General features: G+C 32.4%; 2 protein-coding genes across 4 annotated transcripts in view; both read right to left on the bottom strand.

Moving 5' to 3' along the window:
* The window catches only part of LOC126780394 (uncharacterized), a 154,676-nt gene that overhangs the window by 43,937 nt on the left and 84,494 nt on the right, over positions 1-26,245 (bottom strand). The window lies entirely within an intron of this gene.
* The window catches only part of LOC126780388 (protein apterous-like), a 54,859-nt gene continuing 43,303 nt past the window's right edge, over positions 14,690-26,245 (bottom strand). For 2 of the 3 annotated variants that reach the window (XM_050504852.1, XM_050504850.1), the window contains exons 5-6: positions 24,493-24,695; positions 14,690-17,258 (exon numbers count right to left, since the gene is read on the bottom strand). In XM_050504852.1, coding sequence (XP_050360809.1) covers positions 17,052-17,258; positions 24,493-24,695 — 410 coding nt within the window. In that variant the 3' untranslated portion in view covers positions 14,690-17,051. The remainder of the gene's footprint in view (positions 17,259-24,492; positions 24,696-26,245) is intronic. The other variant, XM_050504851.1, reaches the window with a different exon arrangement.

Genomic DNA, 26,245 nt, shown 5'->3' with positions numbered 1-26,245 from the left:
AACCTCTTTGCCAACTTTATTATTTTTCGCCACGTGTCTATTATAGCGGTTTTTACTATTTTTTGTCCATAAACTCCTTTTGGGCCATGTAATCGGATCCCATTGCAAATAGGGGCGGATTATCAAAGGCCTAATAGAATAGACGCGATCGTGAGTGATATGTGATTCGATCAACATAAACAAGCTATTTAGCAGGGTTTGAGAGGTTAATGGTAGTATTGGTCAAATGATAATCTACGTGCACTTAATGTGGGATTCACGATGTAAACTCATGTTGATTAATTATATTTTTCCCATTTATGATTTTTTATTCAGTATCCTAATATAATAATAATCTAAAATAGTAACCTTGTAATGAATATTGATCAATTTAAACAGCTTACTTAAGTGATAAGCTTATAGAAAATATTATTTCGATCTCATTCGAGGCGACAGTAAAAATCAGCGATTCGCGCAACCGCGTGGAAAGATAACACGAGGCGAAGCGATTGCAACTACAGATATTCACCAACACAAACAAAGTTTCGAAACGTATACATTTGAACGAGCATGGTAACATAAAAACAATTATAACGAAGAAAAGTGTTAAAATAATTAATTTTTTAATTAATCATTATCATTTCAACTCGAACAAATTATTTATAAGAGGACGTTCGTCGCTTTTAGAGATGAATGTGATCCACAGTGGGGGTCCTTCATCGGATGAAGTTTCGCAGTCCCTCCGGAAGGCACACGCTCATTAGAAAGGCCTGTCGGCTTTCCAACATTCACTATTGCCAAAGAACGTGCGCTAGAGCATTTTATACGGTTGAAATTGAGTATTATTTGTAAGGGCGCGTGTCCAACGCGTGACCTATTCTATGCTCAGTTGTTTTTATGTGATTTAAAATGTTTATTCGGCGAACATTTCTACTATTTCAGCAGTTAACTCTCGAGATTCTGTAAGTATTTAGTATTTGTTATACAACTAATTAGTTGATGATACATACAAGGTATTTTTCTCGAGCCAAAATAGCTTAGTAAGTTATCAATGCTAGTGTAATCGACTGGGAGTAGCTATATACTGAATATATACTACGCTTTAGTACTTTTCTTTCTTTTATACTAAACTTAGTTTAAATAAAGTTTTGCTAACCGTTAAATACTGTTATTTTTATAGTGATAGTGTTTATATATTTATCACGGCGCGTATGTAGTTTTTAGGCTCTACTTGACCACGCTCAGAATGACTAACTTATTTCGAAACGGGAGAAAAATATTTCATAATATATGTACATTTAAAATTAAAAATTAAAACAATATTAAACTTTGTAAATACATAATTATCATTCAATTAAATAATGCGGAGCACGTGCACATGGTTCTTAATGCACACGAATTCGGTAACAAAATTAGATTATTTCTGCTCACTGAATGAGGTAGTGGGGGAACGATTTGATTTACACTCCAAGTAGACCAGGTGTTTAATTTCAACTTCTATAAAGGTATACACATACATATCATTATATAAGCGGATGTTGGTATAACTGTTTTACATTATTACACTTCGACACTGTTTGAACGATTACCAACTATGTTTAATTTTTACATATATATATTTTTACATTGATATGGTGCCGTTAAAGCGGTCGCCATGACAATTGATAGCTACTGATTCTATATAATATTATTATTTATTAGTATTTACCGGTATAGCTATATTTATATGTATACACTGGCAGGAAAAGGTCAGCGCGGGCTATACTAGTAATATACAAAGATACTTAGTTGATAGTACTTGCTGTCTATTATTGTTTTTCATACGACTTTACGTTAAGATTCAATATAATTATATAATGGTGTAGCGTTATTTTCGATTTTCGGAAATAAAGTTTAAGAATTACTGTTTTACGCAAACATATAAGTATATGACTATATCATTTCAGGTTGCAGCATTTTACTGACATGTTAATGACATATACTTGACGATCATAAGAAAACTAATTAACTCACAGTCATAACAAAAATAAAAATCCTAAATAAGACTTGTAGATGTAAACTTTAAATAAATCAAATATTAATAAATTGAATAGAAGTGATATTCTAATTGAATTAAGACTATGATTTATGAATTATGAATATTTACAAATACCTCGCGTTTGTTCCAGTGACCTCACCCACGCAAACACCACGGGAAAAAATTAATACAAAGAGGCGTACTAATAATACCTTCTATTGCTAAAACTACACCGCTTTTTCCCAAGAATGCTTGTTCTTTTGTTCCTTTAGTGGAGGGAAATTTACGTGAGTTTTGGCTTGTTTTTTTACCCTAACAATGAGTCTATAGAGAGATGCCACGTGTCGGAAATGTGAACCCATGATTTAAATAACCAAAGCAAAATAAATCATACGATATTGTAATAGTGCTTAAATTTTCGTGACAAATCAAATGAAATGACGTGATGCGATTTCGTAATTACTAAAAGCACATTTTTATATAAGTAAATAAGGTCAAAATTTAAAATTCCGTTTAATTTAAGATTAAACTAATTTATTTATACACCTACGATAGATTAATTATCTATAAAATTAATCTGGCTTTAATAAGATAATGTAGTGTGTATGTTAATTTGAAAAAAAGAGAAAGTTTATATCTAGTTATCTTATCTCCGAAGCCACGGATTCGAATTTGGAAATTTCTATACATAGGCACTGTTTTACTTGAACTTGGGCTATTGAACATACTCATGCCATAAAATAAAGACCACTAGAAATATTTCAATATTCTGATATATATTTATATATAGTTTCCACCCGCGGCATTGCTTGCGTTTGGAAGGGAGATTTTAGGTATAAGGTAGATAAAAATAAATCTTAAATAGATAGCTTAAGCATGTTGTTACGTAATATAGTACTTAATACATATATTTTTTTAATAAGTAGCAGTATACATATAGCATAACGTCCCATTGCTAGGCTAACGCTCTTCTCCTCTTGAGTAGAAGGGAAGAATCCGCAATACTTAGTAAAGAGACACGTATGATAAGCACTGAGCCACTCGCCTCTCATTATAATATTTTATTTTTTTTACAATTCTATTCAACATAACAAATTATGCCATAACTAATCATAATAACTATATAAATTTCAACCTAAAAAGCAATTAGCTAAATAACATGTCCTGTCTTATTATAACAACGAATGTGTGTCATATATTAAATCCTTTTCATACTTAACCTCCTATCTCATATATCAACAAAAGTTTTGAATTACAACTTTAATATACATTTTCTAAATATATTTTTACATTTAATTAAGACAGTTATAGTTTATCGTATTTACAGAACAAATTAATGACATAATTTTTTTATTAAAATTACTTTTATGTTTGAATAAATCAACCACTCCAAACACCGGAGCGAGAACAACACCAAAAAAATATATCTCAAAACATTATTTCCTAAGACGTTGACAACATAAGCCAGTGCGTCCAAGCATAGAGTTAAAGAAAAAAAATAACTAATACGAAAGTGACAAAAACCCATGTTCAACTTGACAGGGTTGACAACGTCATCGCACGATCACGTCGGCGTTCGATCAATTATGTTTGATTCATTGAGTTCACCTGACAGAAGGTATCGGCGTCTCTCGTCGCCTCCAAAATATTGTGATTTAGATTTTATCTATTTATCCAAATTATTATTACCTAGTCTTGCTTATACTTATCTATACATATTTAAACTTTATAAAACAGTAAAAACTGTTTTCATTGTTTACAACCTAGATAACATTCGCTAAACTAAAATCTTACGGAACACTATTACATACATACAAAATTGGCACACATAATGGTGCATATATAACTTACTTAATTTTGGTCACAGAATTAAAATAAAGTAAAACTAATTATTGTCTTGATTTAATTACAGTTTCTGAAATCCGAGATCAACTAAATTGTATTATCAAAGAATGGCTCTAAATTTTACATACACATATGGATAACATTAAGTTAATGATATTTATTTATGTCAGAACGTAATTATAAATTAATACAGTCGGAATAATATGTGTACATTTTTTCCATACATTTGCATAATTAACAAGCGATTCACTGACCACGCCGGTCGTTGGTAAACCACAGTATCCGAGCCGTCGAAAATATCATAACATCGAAATTAAGCTATTTTTATTATCAGAATATTTAATATTGTTTACCTTTTGTCTTGCATAAATAATTAAAATACAATAATGACTTATTTTAATCATCAATCGGTAAAATGAAAAAATCTTTTCTATTCTCTGCGTTTCGTGTTAAGATTTGCGGTTTTAGTTAAAAGCGTATTAATGTATCATCATAGGTTATGAAAAATATTGCATTAACATAATAATGCAGTTTCCTATTGATTTTTTAAGCAACTGATCAATATTTCTTGCAGTGCCAATGTCTAATATTAACTATCCGTTACAACAACAATACGCCAACAATCTTAGGAACTAAGATGTTATGTCCCTTGAGCCTATAGTTATACTGGCTTACTCACCCTTCAAAACGGAACACAACAATATTAAGCAATATTGTTTAGCAGTAGAATATGTGACAAGAGGGGCCTTTTTTTTCTCGCTGGAAAAACACATTTATTTGTTTCCCCCACATGAGGTGGGGGGGTATGTGGGATTCGCCGGCGCTGAAGGCGCCGGAATACCCACTAAAAAACCAGCGGTACCCACTCCGTCTTGTCACGTCACGGGATCGCTTGCGCATATTGGCCTCCAAATCCTAGGGGGTTCTCGGGGTACAGAGACCCCCTAGCCCCGGCGACACTCACGGCGGGAGGAGAAGATGCGCATACCGCCGACATCTTCTCCCCGGTCTTCTTCGGCGAAGCGGGTCAGCGGAGGCACTCTCCTCGCGCTCCCGCTCCGCGGCCTCCTTCTGCGACATGACATTTTCGCAGAAGGAGACCATCTCCATCCAGCACCTTTAGCTACCAAGCATGGCATTTATCACGCTCGGCAGCGAAAGGTCTCCGCCGATTAAAGTCGCCAGGGAATGCGCTGAGGCCCCCAAGCGGCACACTCCATCAGAGTGTGGCATGCCGTGTCCGTAGGCGCACCACACTCTTGGCAGGAGGGCGTTACCTCCCGCCTGACTATTCCGTGCAGGTACTTCCCGAAGCACCCATGTCCAGTAAGCACCTGAGTCACAATTACCGATAACTTCGCCTCGCGGCAAAGTATTTATTACTTGACAAGAGGGGCCTGCCCAGACGGTTTTACACAAAGTCTTGCCATCAAGTAAAGTGATTATAGATAAGTTAAGAAACAAACCAGTTACGGGTTAAGTTTAAAAAAAATAACATTAATAAAATCACATATCTATGTATCCAATTCCAAAAAACTTTTACCATTAAATTATTCTTTATTACTTGCATAATAAATATACATATAAAATAACGTTATATTAATGCTATAAGTTTTATAGTAAACTATTTAAAACTGACGACAATCATTTGATCCTGTAATAGTATATTTTATACTAATATTATATAAAAAGAAAAATGAAGTTAATTTTACGTAGAAAATAACGTCAAACGTGAAATAATATAAATATAAATAACGTGTTAAAATTTGAGGACAATTCGCAGTCTTTGTGCTAACCTTGACAAGACTACCAGAAACCTTCACAAGACCGGAAAGATTGAAGGCGTAAAAATAATTCATTCATGAATTAATCAAACAATAACGGCATTAATGAACGCAACATTGAAGAAAAAAATTAATATCTTATATATACATTAAAATATTTTTTTAAGCATTTAATTATTCTAAATATGAATTTTGTAATTAGGAAGCTAAATTTCTACTAATTTAAAAAGATTTAGTCCATTTAATGTTCGTACTTGTTGTTAGACTGTAGCGTTTTTATGTTACTATTTTCCGGCTGGTGGTCGAAAATTGACCATAATCATTATTTCCAATTCGTTTTCATTGACAGTTGTTTATTAACACATGTTTATTAATACTAAAGCTCAAAATGTCATGTCATAAAAAAAAATCAGTTTGCAAACGAAGGGGGACAAGTTGTATTGTCTTTACCTGTTTATACATACATACATAATGACAGACCAATCAAATTCCTACGGATAACAATAAACGTTAGACGTCTTTTAAATACGTTAAAGTAAATCTACAAATCCTTCGAAGATATAAATTTAACTGAATATGAAGAAGTGCTACACTTCTCTTGTTATCTTATTTATTATTTGGAATTCTATGTTGATTAATAACGTCCCGTCTTTAACTAAACAATTTCACACTAAAACTTGTATTCACTAATTGTAAATTATATGAATCTAATAAATTTAGACTAATTAACTAAATCTAGGAATCTTTAGAAGGTTACTAGTTACGTCACTCATCTTTCTCTCCCTTCTGGTAGTTTTTGTGTCGGTCATGGACCATTTGCGGCCCGGATGCGGTAACTTTAGATGTACCAGCCTATTTCTGTACATGTTTTTGCCGGCGCTCAAATTCTCTGCTTGTGTAGCTACTGTTTTGATTAACATATCCATATAATACTTTCTGTAGATGTAATCGTGTATAACATTTTAGCTACCTACGTTTAAATTAACTGTACAACTATTTAAGGTGTTTGCTTTATGTACTACATAAATTTGAAAAATAATAAATATTATGATATAAAAACTTTAATTTATTTATATATATTAATTATAACTGTGACAAGAAAAAATTATGTTAATCTCTTAATTTTAAAAATCACTGTATATAAATAAACAAATAAAAAATAAATCATTAAATAATTATGCAGAGGTATAAACTTTACTTGTCAACTGTACTTCAAATCATTTGACACAGCCAAATGTGGCTTGAACGCCCCAATATTTAAACTGCACGGTACATTGCGCACACCCATGATTTATATGAACCTACTCGTACATAAAAACAAAAGAATATCGTTGTGGTTTGATCTCAGTGTTTAATTTATTTCACTAGTTATCTTAGTCATTTAATTCCATGGTTTTGTTGCTTAAATGAAAGAGGTACTTGTATCTTTTTAAATTAATTATGTATTATTTAAAGCCTTCAATATACAAATATAAATTAAAAAAAAACTACTGTACAATCTGTGGATGAAAAATGTCAATCTCCTGTCACCAGTAGAGGCAATAAGACGAGGTGTTATATTTTAAATGAAAGTATTTGCACTCTTAGTCCAACAAATCATTATGTCCTAATATAAGTACTCGTATAAATATTACAGTAGAGTGTAAGGAGAGAACTCTACTTATAATGTAACACAATAGATTTTTGTAGTTTAAACTATTTAAGGATTACCAGAGCAACGGAATCAATAGATCAATCGAATCAAGTGATACACAAACGAATGTTCGCCAACTTAGAAAACTTGTAACATGCACATGTAGTGCAGCAGTCGAAGCTCAAAAGACGCTCCACTCACTGTAACGTATTCTCCATCGAAATCCTAATGGTTACATTATAAATGAATGCTCTTGGTGAAAATCAGTTTTTTTAGGCAGACTCTAGAAGTTTACGCTCCTTTGTGGTCGTGTTGGATCCTCAGTCACACACACACAGTCCCTTCGAATAATGAGAGTGCACTTGTGTTAGCGCACAAACTTGTGCACTATAATTAATATTCCCTTCGCAGAAATCGCTCAATAGGATATCAACGTAGTGACGTTAATAATAATATAGAGTATTTAGAATTAAAAAAAATGATTTTCTTATGTTCTTGAATTTCATATAAACTGGGAATAAATTAATACTTATTAAATTTTTACGATATTTAATTAAATATGCATTCATGGTGACACTTTGTGCCTAGCCTCTGTTAGATACATAGTATATGTTATTTATTCCATGACACACTAGCGATGCTTACGTCAGCGCAACGTAATGAAACAACCAAAATTTCTCCCCATAGACCATTGTTCTATAATTCTAAATACGAAATTGTTTATTCACTAATGTAAATAACTAATATTTCTTAAGTCAATTTATTTTCTGAATATATAAAGTCAACTGAGCATTACTGATTTGTGTGTTTTCTAAGAAATACTGACCCAGTTAGTTCCAGTAACGAACTCTGGAGCATTGAATTCAATTAATTACGTTAGCGCTATAACTAAGCTGTTAAAATAAAAAATCGCATATTTATATTACTTTTATAACTTTATAGAAAATTCATATAAATTTGTAGGCGAATACTGTTTTTAAAAATACTACATTTAAGGAACAATAATAAACACTGAAACCAATTATTTTAACGATATTAAAATGTCACAACACTACATAAACATTAACGCAAAAACAGTTTTTAAAATGGAATCTTAATGAACATCCACGAACATCGTATTTTCTCTGTATAAATATTATAACGTGTAACAACAATTTGCATTGGTTTGACTAAAAAACAGAAATCAATCACATTTCCATTTTCGAAATAATCATCGGTAAGGTATTTCCTCTCGAAGTAAATAGGAACTTGCCAACACAAATCGATGAAGCACTTTTGTTCGATTCGAAGAATTATTTACATAAATAAAGCAAAAGTGTGCGCCAAACTTAAACCGAAAAGTGGTCTTCCCGTTAAACGACACTATATATCTATCCTTTTTATTCGTGTACTGTCAATATATATTTCATCTCTTTTACCCTTGAATGGTGACTACCGGATTGCAGACGTACAAGATCGGGGACCAGTTTTTGCGCACCAACCACATCAAAGACATGCCCTCAAACAGAAATTTGTGAAGATGGAGTCACCGTCGAAGAAATAAATATGTAGAAAGTAGTGCTTATATGAGCGAATCCCAATGACAAGGTATGATGTATAATTTAAAAAATAATATTTCATAATCGTACGGACACCGTAATAAGAAATATAATCGTTTTCAAAGTTTACTTGTTATTTCAACATGTCTATATTAATTAAATGGCAATGTTCAGTTTGATTGACTATCAACCTTACAGCTTAAACCATACGACATAGAGACTTGTAATTCGGAAAAGACCTTAGTTTTGTAATGTAAGAAAATATTTTGAAAAAAATATTTTACGGGTCTGTGCATTCTTGTCTTGAAATTCATAAATCGAATAATATAAATAGCGTCTTTATTTTTAAGATACGAAGGTAACTAAATATGATAATACTTTTGTTTTTGGCATTGGTAAAACAGCAAGGGCACCGCGCTCAACTGATTATTAAGCTAAGCTGTTAAATACCAATAGATAGTTCTAATAAATATAAAAATAAAATTAATTAATTATAAATTCAAAATCTGTCATATCATACGATAATACAAATTTAGACGTTATATATCTTAAAGAGATATAATATCCATAAAAGTTAGAGTTAAAGTAAGTATTTTAAGGAATTTACTTAAAGTATCATTATTTTCTGTTACTGTTTCTGTCAAATTCTTAAAGTTTTCGAGAAAAAGTTTCTTAAAAAATAATAATTTCGAAAATTAAATTAAGTGGTGATCGCATGACCGAAATCGGTTGGAGACGAAATTAATTTTACGCAATCATCCTCCAAAAATGGTTGTTGCGTTGCTACCTCACCTTACCTCTTTGCATCCTCCACTCCTCCCACTTTATAACGCCACTCATCAGCTGTGCTTGCTTTTTTAGTTTTTTTTTAATTAAGAACGAAAGTATAATTAGAGCTACAGAGAAATTCATGCATATATTCGATATTGGCAAATAATTAAACTATTCTATTATTCTATTCTAAAATGATATATTAAATTATAACTTTATCAAAAGTTGACTCATAAAACAAGTTAACGTTCTTAGACGTTTTGAGATAAAACAAATTCCAACTTTATGAACAAATTAGGATAGGTCCTAGCAATATCACCTCACTTCCACATAACTGAAACTATAAACACGGTTGTTTTTTTAGGTACACAATCACACACCTAAAAAGGTTTTAATCACCATGACAGTGTCCACAGCAACAAGTCACAATATTGAGTTAGACAGTACTGAATTTTGTGGCTACTCCTTCACGTGCCTAAGTAAGGCGTAGTACAGATCTTCGTCGTACTGATAAAGCCAGGTATTTTCGAATAAGGAATCCAATGGGACCACCCAAAGGCCCAGCTGCCGACCCGCCTTATTTATTGTTTTAATTAAAACAACATAACTCAAGTTCCTCCATTGGACGCGCCTATGTGACAGCTCGTAATTCTAAAGTTTAGCTTCTGAACGCGATCCTTAAATTAAACGACTCGTGCAACTTACACGGGGGCCCGTTCCTCCTTTATCTATAAGCAAGAACTGCCGACGAAATATGACTTATAAAATAAAAATTTTTACAACATATTTGATATATTTGTCTTAATCACCGCCTTTATACAGAGAAGTTTTAGATTACTAGAATAACAATGCTGAAAATAACCTCTTGTTATTTTTATTTCATACTAGTACGCCTTCGTACGGGTAAAATAAAGATTTTATTCCGTGCATTTTTTAATTAGTAAAGTGTAAATATTCGCCAGTCGATCTATTCGCCCATACAATTAAGTGCTAAGTAACCACCTCGTTGGTATAGTGCCTAGATATAAGGTTGTATACCCCGATGTCATGGATTCAAATCCCAGGTCGGGCCATAAAAAAGTTATTTTGTTTTTCTGTCAAAAAATCTCACAATCTCTCAAAATTTTTTCTGTCAAAAAAGCAGCCCGAAGACTGGAAGTCGGAAGGGTGTACACTCCTCGAACGAAAGGGTGTACACTTCGAAAAAGTCTTTGGTCCTGAGCCTGAATTTTTTCCGGTCGTGTCGGATTGCCGTCCCATCGGATTATGGGAGTTAGGAAATAGAGAGTGCACCTATGTTTGCGCACACACTTGTGTACTATAATATGTCCTGCGCAGTTGGCTAATCTCTGACTCTCTAATATCTGACTTATCACCTGAGATTGGCCGCCGTGGTCGAAATCGGTCCGGAGGACATTACAGTATATGTCGTTTACAAAGAATAAAAGATGTAGGTAAATAACAAATAACCGTTGTACTGTTCGCTCCCGTTATGCGTGGTTTGCTCACACCGAGGCATTTTTCTTAATTTTTGCGTTATTATACCAGTCCTAACTTGTAAACAAAAGGTCCGATTCGAATAATTAGTTTACATGCTTATAATCAACCTTTATTATAAAGCTATTTAATTGCATTAGGATTAATCATCATCTTTCAATACAATATTTTTCTTTTATTATAATTATAATTCTTTAATACTTTATATACAAAAGTACATTTAATTCTAATTTGAACAGTTATTGTATTTCAAATATAATAGTTAGATGTACAGCTTTGCGGACTTTTTTGTAGGTAATAATAAGTACTATAAGCATACAATATTCAGCCTATTTTAGGCATCATTAATAGTTTTCGCAACGCACACCAATTAATGATTTTTATAGGAAAAAAATTATACCTTGGGTTACGGTATTGCAATTTTCGTAGGAATCTCAAATATTTTTAAAAATAAAATTTAACCTATGTTTCTCACTGATAATGAGCTTTCTGTAAGTTTAAGAAATATTTAGATCTTTTAGTTTATCCATTACAAACAAACATCCAAAGAATCAAATTTTCTAAAAAATAATAATTAAATTTTGCTATAGGAAAAGGTACCTACCAATAGGGTCGCCCTGTTCTTATGTGTAATTTCTGTTTAAATTTGTGTGTCCTTCTATTCAATTTAATGGCTACATTTTTTTCGACTTCTGCTTTCGATGAAACAAAGCTAAATATTGTTTTACTTTTATTGTATGACATTTTTTATAATTGATTGAGACCGGTTTAGACAAACCTTTAAAATATAAACAGTGCCATTTATGATTTTTTTTAATAACAACTATACACGTCAACTAACTTAGCTGTTCATGTAAGTGCGGCGCTAATTAAAATCTTTTAATTAAATTCATTAAATAACGTTAACTCCGGGTATTATTAAATTAAAAACAATCGGAATAAGATATTTTACTGTGGTAAAATGAAGCCTGTATTTTAAGTTAGACCTCTAGCAATACATCAGTGAAAACCGCATTCAATTCCATGCAGTAGTTTTTGCTTGATGCGATGACAAACCTACAGACAGACCGACAGACGAACAAAAATTTCAAAAAACTGTTGTTTGAGCTTCTATTGCTTTAATAAAGATTCCCATTCGTTTTTTTCAATATATTTAATGTATAGACATCGCCCAGTTACAATTTTATTATGTGTATATGCTAATTTAATAAAAAAATAAAAAATGATAATTTACGTTTTTTAGTATTATAATTATTATTTGAAATTTATGTTAGTATTATTAAGTAATATTATTAAATAATTAATTTCAGTTATTATGATGTCCATATTACGTATTTAAATACATAGTTTTAAATACATAGTTTAGAAAAGCCGAGATGGCCCAGTGGTAAGAACGCGTGAATCTTAACCGATGATCGTGGGTTCAAACCCGGGCAAGCACCACTGAATTTTCATGTGCTTAATTTGTGATTATAATTCATCTCGTGCTTTACGGTGAAGGAAAACATCGTGAGGAAACCTGCATGTGTCTAATTTCACTGAAATTCTGCCACATGTGAATTCTACCAACCCGCATTGGAGCAGCGTGGTGGAATAAGCTCCAAACCTTCTCATCAAAAAGAGGAGAGGAGGCCTTTAGCCCAGCAGTGGGACATTCACAGGCTGTTACGGTTACGGTTTAATAAGATTATATACGATTATAAGATTTCTATTAAAAAATAATTATAAATTAGGCTGTATTTTAAAATATGTATTTTATCATCTCGACACATGGATTGAAAGTATTCAAAAACAAGTTTAAGTTATCAACGCATGTGTTTGATCATAATTAATTAATAAAAGTTAATTAATCCTTGTCAATAATTTGCAGTAGTCGGTAGCCTCGTGTAAGCTGCTGTTGATTTAGCTTAACCGATAAACCTGTTACCATCATAACCTCACAACTTCACCAGAAAATAATTTCCTTATGACAATATCTATAAAACTTTACTTATAAAGCTAACGAATTACTAAATTTCACAAATATACCATTGTTCTTTCTACCACTAAGATCCTTCGTAAGCTATACTCCTAAGTACGTATGCTTTACTTAATGAGAAAATATAGCACCCGAGAATGCTTACGGACTTCTTCTCCTTCTTCTTCTTGGCGGCTTAATTCAGGTCTATTTTAGTAAAATGTTTCGATTGGTTAGATTTTAGTAATTTTACAAGACAAAGTACTGTCCAATATATATTAGGTCCTTACATATGAAATTGGCTTTTTGTATTCCCGTACAGAGGAATATAAAGTCAATTTTTTTTTTGTAAAATATATTTAATTAATTAAAGTATACACCGTTGTTATCTATGAACTTTTGCCATCTCATAGGTAGTTCATTGATCCCTTTACTAAAAAAAACCATGGGGTCGAGAATCAATAAACTCTTTGAAGGCGGTTTGGACTGCCGCATCGGAGTTTAATTTTTTTCCTTGTAAGAAGTTGTCCAAATTCCAAAAAATGGTAATCTGCTGGAGCAAGGTCCGGGGAGTACGGTGGATGTCGCAGACATTCCAATTGTAGCTCATCTAACTTAGTGGTGTTTGTTGTGCAGTATGTGGTCTTGCGTTGTCGTGAAGTAGCAGTCGCCTAGAGCGATTGACCAATCTCGGTTGTTTAGCAGATAATTCTTCCTTTATGGTTTGCAGTTTCTGACAATAAATATCTGCCGTAATCGTTTGGCCAGATTTTAGAAAGTTGTAGTGAGCGACACCGACACCAAACACTCACAAGTAACTTTTTCTGAGTCAATTTTCGTTTAGGGCAGCATTTGGCGGGTCTCCAGGGTTCAGCCATTGCGACGAGCGCTTCCAATTATCGTACAGTATCCACTTTTCATCACAAGTCATTACTTGTGATGAAAAGTGGATACTGTTATCATACACATGCATCATTATGCATGTGTATGATTTTTATTTACGAATAGGTGCAAGTTACCCGAGTTAAATATTCAACGATTTTTAAATATTCAGTAGATAGCTGCTGGGCATAGATTACTGCTTTTAAAATTGTATTTCTATAAGAATTCTGTGCAAATCATGTAAAAAAAATCAATCGCTTCAAAGATTTGGTCAGATAACGTGACGGACAAAAAATTTAAAACAGTGTGATTCAAATAGATTTATTATTTATGAAAATTAGTTTTATGATCCGGAATAAAAATTTTATACGATATGTAAGGACGCATGAAGTATTATAATCAAGATAATAATACAAAAATAATATAATTTTACTCTAACCGCTTTGGAACGGCACTCCCTAGGCACTTTAACATTTGAGGCCCCCTCAAACGTCAAAGCGCCCAGGGGCCTTGGATCTCAAATTCCGGGTCTGTTCACAGTCGTATACAACAGTACACCAGTATTGTTCATAGCTTGTTAATTTATTCGAAATAGAGGTTGCGAATGGATCGAGAATAAATTTCACATTTTCATAGAGGTATCAAAGATTATTATTATTGGTATAAATACTGATCATGGAACAGTGACATGGAACCTTCACAGCGAGTACATTAGCAGTGCGACATTAACAGGCTCTTACCTAGGCTTTATATAGTTTCGTTGTTGGGTCATTTAAACACAAAAAATCGTAGGTTGGAAATATTTTTATTAACAAATCTTTATAATTTTAGACACGTGAATAATTTATCCAGTTTAATGGCTATTGCTAATCCGTATTAAGAACTTTCACCTTAAGCTGTTACAGTTTTGCCTTTATAGTGTAATTGCCTATTGATTGGATACAAAACAAAAACCTACTGTTATTTGAAATTAACTGCGTGATCTTGAAATTTAAAAAAGGAAAGAATTTGATTGTGATTTCAGTAGGTGCTGTAATTATGTCTTGATGGTAAAAAATATAAATAAATACTACTAACGTTACTACTACTTAATTTTCCCTATTTGAGATATATTTTGCATTTGCTATAATCATACGATATTACATGTAAATATTTTAATAAGAAATATTAAGTTTATACAAAGAGGAACTACGAGTGCACGTACTTAGCTCAAATGTAATAATATATTCTTACTCTAAAACTATTGTTACATTTTACGGAACATTTTTATTAATATTAAAAATCTTTTAAATTTTAAATTTATTAGTTATACCATGAATGTTGTTTATGTATTTTTTCATTAAATTATGTTTTTAAATAAGTATTATTTGAAAATATAATTTAAAAAACAATACTTTACTCTCTCGAAAATATTAAGTTATTTATTGTTTTTAATGGTAATTTGTTTGACAATCGTATGTACGTCTTATAAATTTAATCAGTAACACAATAAGATTTATAAACGTAATTAACGTTGAAATCACAAGTTTTCATGAGAGAGAATGTATCAATGAAAATTTTGTATATAAATTCTTTACTCATGGAACAGTCTATTACTGAACATTTTTTAAAAACTCTTATAAGTAATCTGTATAACACTAAACTATCTTACTATGGAAATTTTCATATTCACCTACTGTACCTTACATACTAAATTAAATATAGGAGTCAATAAATAAATAGTATATATTAATTAAAAAATCTTCCATCATATCATTTCAATAAAGTCAAAAAAAATTATAACCTCTTCCATTTAAGAAGCGTTAGAAGTTAATCTTATGTTATATCCACAATATAATAAAATTAATTGTCTAGGTTGTAAATGTCTGTTCTGTTTCTTAGAGATCTAGACATTACAGGCGTGTAATAGCACTTTCAATAATATTCTCGTTATACGTTATGGTGTTTTTTTTTTCAAGTTAAATATTTGCCTTATCGAAAAACAATAAAACCTCTTTTTTGGGCATACCTCTACATAAAACTTGTTCGTATATTTGCAATCATAATTAGCTTCTGAAATATAATTTAAATTTAGTGATTTATGGTAATAAGGGAATAATATCCTTCTCGGTAAGAGGTCTTTGCTTAGCATGGGGACACTTACGTCCTTTTATTTTACATGTCTATTATTGTAACACGTTTAGAGATTCCAAAAAATGTCGTGGCTGCTTCAATTGAATTTAATAAATTATGTATATTTGATTTGCTATAGACAACGAACATGTGTTTGATAGATACAGTGACTACGCTTGATCTTATTTAAGGTATATAAATATGATTGCATATTTTTATTCACAATCTAAGAATCATCAATCATCCTATTGTGTTGAAACTTTTGTGTGACAAAAACAATTCAACGCATGCCAAACCTTAACTAAACTAGTTAATTTTATATTTTTAAAATAATTATTGTCAATTTAGAAAAGCAACAATGACCAATTGCTATAACTGTACTGACTTTATTTCGATATAGTACTATAATTTTTAAAAACATTAAAACTTTGCGGGCCATATTTAGTTCATCGCAGAAAAATATTTAAGCAAATTTAAAATTGAACTATTATTGCATTTATTTCATAACTGCATTAAACTTCAATGTTTTTGTTTTTATTTTATCCACGTTTTATGCCTCGATGCCATACCATAAGTGTTTTATTAATTTCCAAAATGGACGGATATAACTATACGCCGTATTTTTTTAACTTCAGTATTCCGAAATGAAAATTGTAAGTAAATACATATCCGTGATATAGAGCTACGTATTACAATCATGCAAGCTAATGTTTATAACAACTTTATCAATGGCATAAATTATTTTGTCGATATTCTACAAAACAATGTACAATTTAATGTCTAAACAACGAAAAACACGTAAATATTATTGCATGTCATTTTACACTGGGACAATTATTTTAGCATCACTTTAGAGATTACCACCTTTACTTTGTGTAGTCCTTGGTATTTAAAATTTCCGTAACAGATTACAACGTGATCTGTGTCACTGTTAAGTTCCACAAACTTTCACAGAATTCTTTTGGAGCGCTGATTGTGTGTACACTTCGATTGTAAATGTTCAATTGCAGAGCGCTCATAAAGCGCAAAATTGTGGCTATGGACAATCCATGGAGTTGGGACTCGGAGGGCCGCCCATCACACTGTATGGTGGACTGTGCGGAGGTAGCGACTGTATGGAGCCCATCGGCCCGTGGTACATGTCCATCTCCAACGAGCCGTCCGGAGAGCACTTCTCCGCCATTTTGTTTTCCTGTTTCGTGACCATGCGTCTCCATTTCGCTCGTGCATTCTGGAACCATACCTGCGAACAAAAAACTTAAGCTTGATGTCGGAAATGCAAAAAAATGCGAACGCCTTGCAATAAAATGTCGCGGGCACAATAAAAGTGGTTTCGCCTTTATAAGTAAAGGAATCACGTTGCAGAACAAAATGATGTAAAAACAAGTAATGCTGAGGTCAACATTTTTAGAAATAACTTAATGTTTCGCCACGAATAATTATAGTTAATTAGCAATTAGCTACTGCATTTAGCAGCCTGCTTTTTAGTGTTCTGTATAAATATAAACCGTTATGATAATACTTGCTTCTATCTGCTTGTTTTAGTTGTGAATTACTCAGTTTTTATTAAGCTTTCAGTCTTACAGGTACAGTTTAACTAGAAAATTTTAGTTTTATATTTTTGTTTTTAGATGCTAGGTCTGTTTTTATTATCTGCTCGAAATGTGTATATTTTATGAGTAATTTCTATATCCACGTTTATTGGACATGTAATATTTTGTTTATTTAATATATTTATCATAAACGTTTATATTAAAATATAATGTTTTTTTTCCGGTTTATGTTTTATATCAAACAATTATTACTAGATCAGTATATGTAAACTATATTTAAATTATTATAAATTTAGCCAAGCATACATAAATATCAAATTTATGTAGGTTTCTTATTCGACTATTCTTATAAGTTAGCTTGAGTTCTTATGTCATTAAGCTTCAAGTTAGCTATTTGTAAGCTCTTAAGATCTATTTGTAAAAATGGTTTAGGCTTATATAATATCACAAAAACTTAATTTGAAATGACTTATAATGTGGTACAGAATCCGCGCCGTGAATCTCTGTCGAGTTTTTTTTAATCATCTCATATCTATTTGTGACTTTTTTTGTAAAACACGTCTAGGATATACGACTGCGTTTTGCGTTCCAAAGTGTAGATCCAATCTTTAATTAGCATGATTACCCCGCTGAGCTCCCGCCGCCGAGCGTGACGCTCGCCGTCGCCGACCGACACGCCGCGAGCCGCTAGCCTGCGCCTGCGCAGTGCCATTCTATACAAAACAACGCCGGATCTTTGCAAAGTATATGCTTAACATTCCATCACGATGTTCCCGCCGTAACAATTAAACGCACGCGCTAAAACTGTATTCTAAGAACTCGTGATAATTGTTAGTCATTAGGATATCAATTAAGCTCTTTCATGTAGACATGGAAAGTATTTAATATTTATTATTTAAGTTCTGCATACAAATGTCCTGACTTGTTTTGGATGTATCATCGGGATAATCCTGTAACCATTATCAATAAAGATTGCAATGTTATATGTATCGATAATATAATGTGCGAAAGTAATCTATCCTACCACATTTACAGGACGTGCAAATATGATGACCAATAGCGCGCAGACGTTTATTGGCCCCGCCCACCGCGTCATGGCCGCTACGAATGTTGTCTAATGCCAAATTTAGATTATCGTTTCTTTCTCAACAACCAATACCCAATCAAAACTTATGATATAAACCATAGCAAAATATATCTATCTAAAGACAAACGTGATTTTAGAAGTATTTTTTGACTTAATTAGCATTGCCCTCGCGTCAATCAGCCTAGTCATAAATTCATCATAACATGAGAAGTAAAACGATAGCGTCTAGAGGCATTCGGATGAGAAATGGGTGAAAAGCGCAGGAGACATGCGCGCGCGCACGATTGATGATGCCACGTCCGCACATGCCCGCCGCTGTCAAACCCAGATAAGACTGAAGCATGGTGGTCCCAAAAATATTTTTTCCTTATGAATGACTCGACTATTATCTACTAAGTCCATTCAACTTAACGACTTGTTCATACATATAAGCGTTTCCTCAATATTGTAATTTTAAGAGATTATTTAAACATATATTGTCTAAGTACAGGTAAATAACAAACTTATTATGAAACATTATTATAATCTTAATTTACTAAGAAATGAATAATTTATTTAAAAAAATATATCATTTATTATGTTAATTAATATGCTAATAATATTATCATATTTTGATAATTTATTAATTCTGATCATTACTAAGATATCCAAAATAAATAGCATAATTTATTTATACGTTTTTTAATAGCAAATGTTTTTTTAATTGTATATACTGAATTATATTGTATTATAATTGACAACAGGCAACATAAAATAATGAGTGCCGCGTGCTTGGGTGCCGCATTATTACAACAACATTGATATCTATTACACGAGTAAGTCGAATAATGAGAAATATCATGAAAAGAAAAATTTTTAATTGTGTAAGGAAATATTTTAGATTCTTACAGCAAATGATAAACACCTGAGTAAGGTATGAGCGGTAAGCGGGAAATGACAATAATATCAGGATCACAGCATTCTTATAAGAATATGAAAATATTGTACAATAAAAAACATACCTCACCATTTAAACCCGTATATTTATTTACGAAAATAATTCAATTAGATAAGGCTATATTTAAAAACTTAAAAATAAAGAACTGCTTAGTGTCATTATTTACTTTCACACATTATTGACAAATACGTTTGGAAATGTTTAAGACAACACTCAAATAAAAAGTTAAATAATTTATTTCTGTCTATAAACAAAGACAGTGCAGTGTAGTGTTTGCACTTGGACCGCAACTTCGAAATTCTCGCGGTTAGCTCGTTTGAGTTTGCACTGACATGCCATCGGACAAGCCATTTGTTATACCGTCACATAAACTCGTATGACATTTGAAAATAACTTTTCTCATCAAACATTACGTCTCAATTTGCTCCAACATATAGATGTGTGCAAAAACTGTTGTACCATAACGTGTAATTTTTTAGTGAACATATCGCCTTATGCCTGGTAGCAATTAATGTAAAGATATTATTAAGAACGATGCATATAATTGCATTTTTATACGAATACTCTTGTAGTAACAAACGCATCGCAATTGATTATTTTGAACAAAGTTTTAAGAACTTATTATTGTGGTAAGTATTTATTATCAATAATACAAAAAACGTAAAGGTTGAAATAAAATGTAATGGTGATATAGAATTATTACTAGAATATGATGTGAATCTGGGCCGCGCTTCATCTATGACTCTGATAAAGGGCTATTAGTGTGAGTCAATATTAATAAAGTTTGTTGTTGCGTAAAACAGCTTTCGTATTTGCTATTGCTAAAAATTTTTTTTTTAATGTATGATATCTTCGCAGTTTATTAACTGGAATTGTAGTAATCAATTATTACTGCATATTGTACCTTATATGATAAAAAAACACATAAAAATAGTGTTCTTAATGTACTTCAAAACAATCAAAACCACTAAGTGATATCATTTAGGTTAAACTTTTTATTTTTATTATTTTATTTAAATCATTTCAGCTTACAATTCTTATTGCATATTCATTTTGTTTTCATAAAAAGTAGTGTTGGTTTTAAAGTTAGTAATTACATTGTGCACTAAAGAGTAATAAATCATAGATAAGTGCTAAATTATTATAAAATACCAACTAAAAATAATCATTTAAAATCATATTTACATATATTGTACATAAACTTACAAAAATCAAAAGCCTCATTAAATGAACAATTGAAAAATCTCTCAGTGATGTAAATAATTATGGTTTGTTTCCCGGCCAACTGTACCGTAGTATCTGAGTCGTGACCAAATTACTTATTTATATCATGAGATTGATACTGGAAATTCTTTTGTACATTGTGCGGAACATAAATCATCTAGACATTATATGTTTGAAAATTATAGATTTACACAAAGTTTTAAAATATTAAACTTGTATTTATAAGCAAATAACACACATACCTACGTTGTCTACAACATATCCATTATTTTTATTTATGTACATATTTCTTTTAAAGATGTAGCTGTAATTGACATTAATAAACACATTTATATAAAAAGCAGTATCAATAAAGCTTAAATAGCATTCGGCTGAAATAAGCGTCTAAACAAACACGGCGATCAAAGAGGCTCGAGCATTCCACTAATGTGTAAATAAAAACTGAAGAGATGTGATTAATTGTCGCGTTTTCCTTACATAAATAATATTTTAATAAATTAGAAGGCAGACATAGCACGTCCGCTCGGCGCGAGTACGCGCGACCAAATGACAAATGGATGCCTTTTGAAATCGCGGCGGAAATTATCTGCCCAACCGAGCGTCTCAGGGCGATGCGTTCGTACTAATTACTAGAGCGTTTGATTGTGATCTTTAATCCTCCACATGCGGATAAAAAACTTATACTTTAGGAAATAAGGCCGCATTTTCTTTAATTTCGTCTCCTTATTATTGTCACTGAATGTACTTAGAAAGTAAAATTATATCTGGCCTAATGTCGAGGTGTGACCATCCGCTTCTAATTGCTGGGGTTGAAACGCCTTCTGAACTTCTCGGGTTATTTGTGGGCCGTTAAGAAGCATCTTTATAGTGTTCATAATAAAATTAGAGCAATAAAATTTAAAACGTTTTAAATATAGATGGTACCAATTTAATTTGACTTTAAATTTTGTCAAATTTTATAGAACAAAATAATTGTATTATTTTTTAAATGAGAAGAACTTGTGTATGTTTTAACTTGATAATGTTTAAAAAAAGTGTAAAACCAATTTTTTAAACTTCGATAAAAGTAATGGTAACGTTAAAATGCGGTAGTGCATACTGAAAAGGAGTATCAATTGCGTCATGCCAAAGAACAAGGAAAGGCACTTTTTCAATCAACTAATTATGCAGTGCTACTTGAACCTGAGTCATTTTTCACTTAAGAAAAAAATACAAACGGAGCGAGTGACAAATCACGCAATTGCGGACGCACGGAGAGAATTATGGCGCGGTTTGTTCTAAATGCGCCCGCGTCGCGAGTCGGGGTTACGGTGACGGCGTGCCGCGGATATATTACTTGAGGCGCCCGCACAGACTGAAGCAATTAGACGCTCGCTCGCCTGCGCGAGACTGGCTGGCTGCCTTAATCATCTCACAACTATCCTTCGAAGCAACATCGGGAATTCAGGAAGGTTCTTCGGAAGTTCTTCTTGTTTCAGATATAATCAGTTAGAGCCGCGCTGTGGTGAGTGGTGACAATAACTGTCCGAAATGTGGGAAACTTTTACCATTAGCAAAACGTTAGTTGTTAACAACACTGGCACTCGATTATCATTTCGTAAATAGTACCTAAATCATGTTTTATTCTTTAAGTTCAATTGAATTTTTATTTAGAAAAAGGTATCATAAACATTCCAAATGTATTTATAAATTCAGTATTATTCCATACAACCGATCTGCACCTTTTGTATAAAACTTAAATTGATTATAATATAAACATTAGATTAGATTATAGATCTTTGAATTACTTGAGTTTAACACTAAAACAGCGGTACATATTCTACAGCTGGTATGTAGTAGTTACCGCTTTAATTAAAACATCTCACTCTAGTTTTAAAATTAAACTGCATTTCAAAAAGATTCTATTCAATATTCATAAAGTGAGAATAAAAAAACATTTTTTTCACTCGCTATATAGTGCCAGTACATAAATATTTTGAAATCCTTTCAAAGTGAACGCTGTAACTTAAATGAATATTTAATTTTATACAGCTGCGATAATCTACGAGCGCTCCGCGCAGCGAACCTTCGAAGTCCACTTGTATAAAAACTTGTAAGCCAACTATGCTTTTAGTGCGTTGCAATCTTTTACAAATAAATATCAGGATTCCATCTGATGCTATCTTTAAATACAAAAAACGTTCCCCAACATTTCTCCACGGGAGCGTTCGGCCAAAACTCAGGGTACGCAAAACGAAAAAGCCCTTATCTTGGTAAAATGGCGAAGGCAAGCCGTTCGCTTTTTGTGACAAAAAATCTCGATCAATATTCGGAGGTTGGAGGGAGAGAGGGATTCTCTTTCTGTTCGTATAATTGGTTGAGGGAAAATTTATGCGGCGCGCGCTATCTACCTTTCGGGCCAAGTCGGCTTGGCTCGGCATGTCGATAAATGGTAAGGGTACGATGCCTACCGCTTATATGCCTCGCTACGACTTTCAAGACGTCTCGGCTTATGTGTGCGTACCTACAGTTGTGAAGCAACATGCAAAATGACGACAAAATTCTCCTCGTCTTTTCGTAAGTAGATTTTTTTAACGTTTAACATAAATTTTATATAATGTTTTAAAGTAGCAAGTACTCGTGTCCACGTACCAAATACACACGTATTACTTGCGTGTCATTGGATTGACAAACATGCACGTTTTACGCAAGATGTTCGTATCTGAAAAAAACGTTGTAATTACCAAAACAAAGGAGAAGCGTTTGAGTGTACCGTGCATGATCCACATTAAAGGGCCGCAACGATAAACAAATTAGAAGCAATAGAAAGGTCTAAACAGTAAAGGCTCGCCGAAGTATATTCAAGCTATTAGAACAGGCTAGTGTTAACTGCGGCTGACGCGGCTAGTAAGACAGTTTGCTTTCAAATTGTTTGGTTTGGGGTAGGCGGTCTGCGGTTCAGTTCAATTATTACTGAATGCATCAGCGTTAGAGTACTTATGTAGTCAATTACACGTCTTTATAAATACCAAAATGTATATAATACATACTTTCGTATTTTTGTCTACTGATTTAAATATAGTCACTTACTTGTCCAACTGTCCTAAGCCGCAGTATATAATGTTCACAAACTTACCTTTTCTTAATTAAACAATTTTTAAAAAAACAGCTAACAACAGTCGTGTTACGTCATTTTCCTGTAATTTAAAACTAAATCATTTAATAATTACCCAAATTAAGTCGTAAACTCTCTTCCGTATTCTTGAAAGAAAATTCTTCTATAATCTATGATTAATAATCATAGATTACAATTAATCTATACAATAAATCTATGATTATAGAAGAATTTTCTTCCTTCTTTGAGGACTTTTGAGTTAAAACAGTTTATATAGTTGGTATTGTGTTTATCGCAATAGAAAATTATTTCGCTGTGCAATTTATAGTAGTAAGAAGCAAAGCATATATAAAATAAATTCGCCTTTTTAATATGATTAATTACCAATTACATGCGAGTTTAAATTAAGTATTATATTTAATTATTGGTTCTCTACCTTGAAATGAGCACTAAAGACTAAAACATTCCTGATTCTTTTAAGGGATCGTACTTAAATATGGTAATTTTATTAAAAATTCACTTTTCTCGAATACTCATAACATGGAAGAGATAAAAATGTTTCAAATAAGAAATTCGTTATACCTGAAGCACTCTTTTCGGAAGACCAGTCTTCTGGCTCAATTGCTTCAAGTCCTTCGCGTCGGGGTTATGATTGATGGCGAAGTATGACTTCATGGTGCGTAGCTGATGGTGCTTGAAGCTGGTGCGCATGCGCTTTGTGCGCGACGTGGTCCCCAGAGCGCCACCGCCGCGGAAACCCATCTCCAAGTACTCAGGATTCAAATCTGGTAGGAGAAGATCACGCTGCTAAATGCTAAACATGACACGGGTTAGTCCGAGTTGGAGCTCTTTGACTCTACTAATCATACGTTTTGCAATATTGCTTTGCGATAAGACCTCTTACTGCAAACCAATATCTGTTTTTATTTACCCGCTAACCAAGCTTTTATTGCTACAATTAAATAATGGCAATAAAGTGTCTAATATTTATGCATCTTATATATAGTTGCGTAAAATGATTTATTTTTTAAATAACTGTTTAACTGGTAAGGTTATTTATGCTGTACCTGAAATCACATAACATCTTTATGTATATAATAAACAATGAAATTCGTAAAAACGAATTATCATAAAAAAATCGCATCGCTCATTCGCAATACTTAGCATAAAAATATATTTCAATATATTTTGACGTAAATTCATCATTCGGTTTTAAGAAAGTGGTAGGTGATATGTATACATATAAAATAAATTGTATTATTACAAGAATTCCATACCCATAGTCCGTTGTCGACGCAAATTTACAATCGTTTAAATAATTCACTATTGCGTTCAAATATTTCGGTAGTAATCCGATCGTAACGCAAGCCGCTCATTGTTTTCCGTTACAATTTCTCAGCTTCGGCGTGACGTATCCGTGACGAGAATGGAACGCTGCCGCAACGCGACGGGTTTAACGACCAATAAAACTGCTGCCAATAAATATTCCGAAACCATAATATACGTGCCGATGTGGACACAAAAATGATATGAGAAACTTTTACTTATTGTTTTCTAAAAATTAATTTTGAACACAGTACTCACCACCACTATTTAAAAAAAGATTTTAATTAGCTAATATATAATATACATATACATTTCACTGCGGGGGTGACTAATGAGTATAGCAAAAAGTACCACTGGAAACTGGTAAATAAAATCTAATATGTAAGTCAAAAATGTATAAAGAAAAACAACGCACATTTTAATAAGAGCAGTGGATACATAATTTAAATTATACAATTGAAGAACACGCGACACACTTATTCGTTCCGAGATCTGAATGCGAACAATTAGCCCTGTAGGTAATTATCCGGGTACCCGTTGGATTTTACTCGCGAGCTAATGGCCGCCGCGTGCGATTTGCGTAAAATGGAACGCTTTCGAGCGAGCCGCCCGCCGCGTGAGGCGAGAATGTTTACCTTTCGAATGAACTACGATCGTGAGCGTAGGAAAAGTTGCAGTTGACATTATTTAACCTAAGAATCCTAGGTCAAGGCTAAGCTTAGTTCGAAAAACACACAACAAGAGTAGGATTTATCTTCCTACAATAATTAAGATATTTTCAAGTATCTTATCTGTACTAGTATTATAAAGAGGAAAGATTTGATTTTTTGTTTGTTTGCTTGTGACGATCTAACTCAAAAACTATTCGACCGATTTTAAAATATTCTTTCACTATTAGAAAGCTACATCTTTAGCAAGTAACATAGGTATATTTAAAAAAAAATAGTGATCCCTACCTAAAATGGATCCAAATAACCCAAGATATCAAAATGTTGCCTATAAAAGTAAT

This window comes from Nymphalis io, chromosome Z (assembly GCF_905147045.1).
Source record: "Nymphalis io chromosome Z, ilAglIoxx1.1, whole genome shotgun sequence".
Lineage (NCBI taxonomy): Eukaryota > Metazoa > Arthropoda > Insecta > Lepidoptera > Nymphalidae > Nymphalis > Nymphalis io.
Note: the sequence above shows the minus strand (reverse complement) of the source record. Positions and strands in the feature narration are given on the sequence as shown.